The 1,114-nt window shown below is 46.1% G+C and overlaps 1 protein-coding gene across 2 annotated transcripts in view; it reads right to left on the minus strand.

Moving 5' to 3' along the window:
- The window catches only part of ENTPD5 (ectonucleoside triphosphate diphosphohydrolase 5), a 62,492-nt gene that overhangs the window by 8,421 nt on the left and 52,957 nt on the right, over positions 1 to 1,114 (minus strand). For both annotated transcript variants that reach the window (XM_011981505.1, XM_011981506.1), the window contains one exon: positions 1,025 to 1,081. In XM_011981505.1, the coding sequence (XP_011836895.1) occupies positions 1,025 to 1,081 (57 nt within the window). The remainder of the gene's footprint in view (positions 1 to 1,024; positions 1,082 to 1,114) is intronic.

Consider the following 1,114-nt stretch of genomic DNA (forward strand, 5'->3'; position numbering starts at 1 on the left):
TTTTTTTTTAAGAGATGAGGTCTCATGCTGTCACCCAGGGTGGAGTGCAGTGGCATGATTGGAGCTCCCTGCAGCCTCAAGCCCCTGGGTTCACACGATCCTCCTGTCTCAGCTTCCCAAGTAGCTGAGACTACAGGCTCAAACCACTGTGCCTAGTTCTCATTGGCAGTTTTGATCCTCTCAAGGAAGCCTCTGTGGCTATTTCCCATGTCTTTTGATGCTTAGTGTTTCATTAACGCTGATAACACTATTTCAATGAAAAAAAGAAAGCGTAGAAGAAAAAAAGGTCTTCACCATTTCCCTAAAGCCCTAAAGACTCTTTTTTTTTTTTTTTTTTTTTTAAGGTGGAGACTCACTCTGTTGCCCAGGCTGGAGTGCAGTGGCACGACCTCGGCTCACTACAACCTCTGCCTCCCAGGTTCAAGTGATTCTCCTACCTCGGCCTCCCGAGTAGCTGGGATTACAGGCACCCACTGTCTCGCCTGGCTAATTTTTGTATTTTTAGTAGAGACAGGGTTTCACCATGTTGGCCAGGCTGGTCTTGAACTGCTGACCTCGGGTGATCTGCCTACCCTGGCCTCCCAAACTGCTGGGATTACAGGTGTGAGCCACCGTGCCCGGCCTCCTAAAACCTCTTGTATTCCCATATTCTTGCCCATAATTCTATGCTGCATAAAGCTGAAAAAAAAATTTTTTTTTTAGAGACAGAGGTCTCACTATGTTGCCTAAGCTGCAATGCAGTGACTATTCACAGGTGTGATTATAGTGCACTATAGCCTTGAATTTCCAGCCTCAAGCAATGCTCCCGCCCTGCGTAGCTGGGACTACAGATGTGTGCCACCATATCTGGCTACCACCCAATGCTTCTAACTTTTAGCAAAGACTGGAAGACTCAGAAAGGAAACTAGCCTTCTGACAGGCCTTCTGAGCTGACTGAGGTGCTTTAGATCACTTTAGGTCACGAGAGTTGGCAGGCAGTCTCACAGGCTTACCTTCAAGGGCTTCCCCTGACACTCAAACTCACCTTCCCTGGCTTTTCTTTCAAAATCTTCAACTTTTAAAATACCGCCCTTTTCATAATCTGAAATAAAACGAAGATTATCTGATATCAAAA

This window comes from Mandrillus leucophaeus, unplaced genomic scaffold, assembly GCF_000951045.1.
Source record: "Mandrillus leucophaeus isolate KB7577 unplaced genomic scaffold, Mleu.le_1.0 Scaffold228, whole genome shotgun sequence".
Taxonomy (NCBI): Eukaryota; Metazoa; Chordata; class Mammalia; order Primates; family Cercopithecidae; genus Mandrillus; species Mandrillus leucophaeus.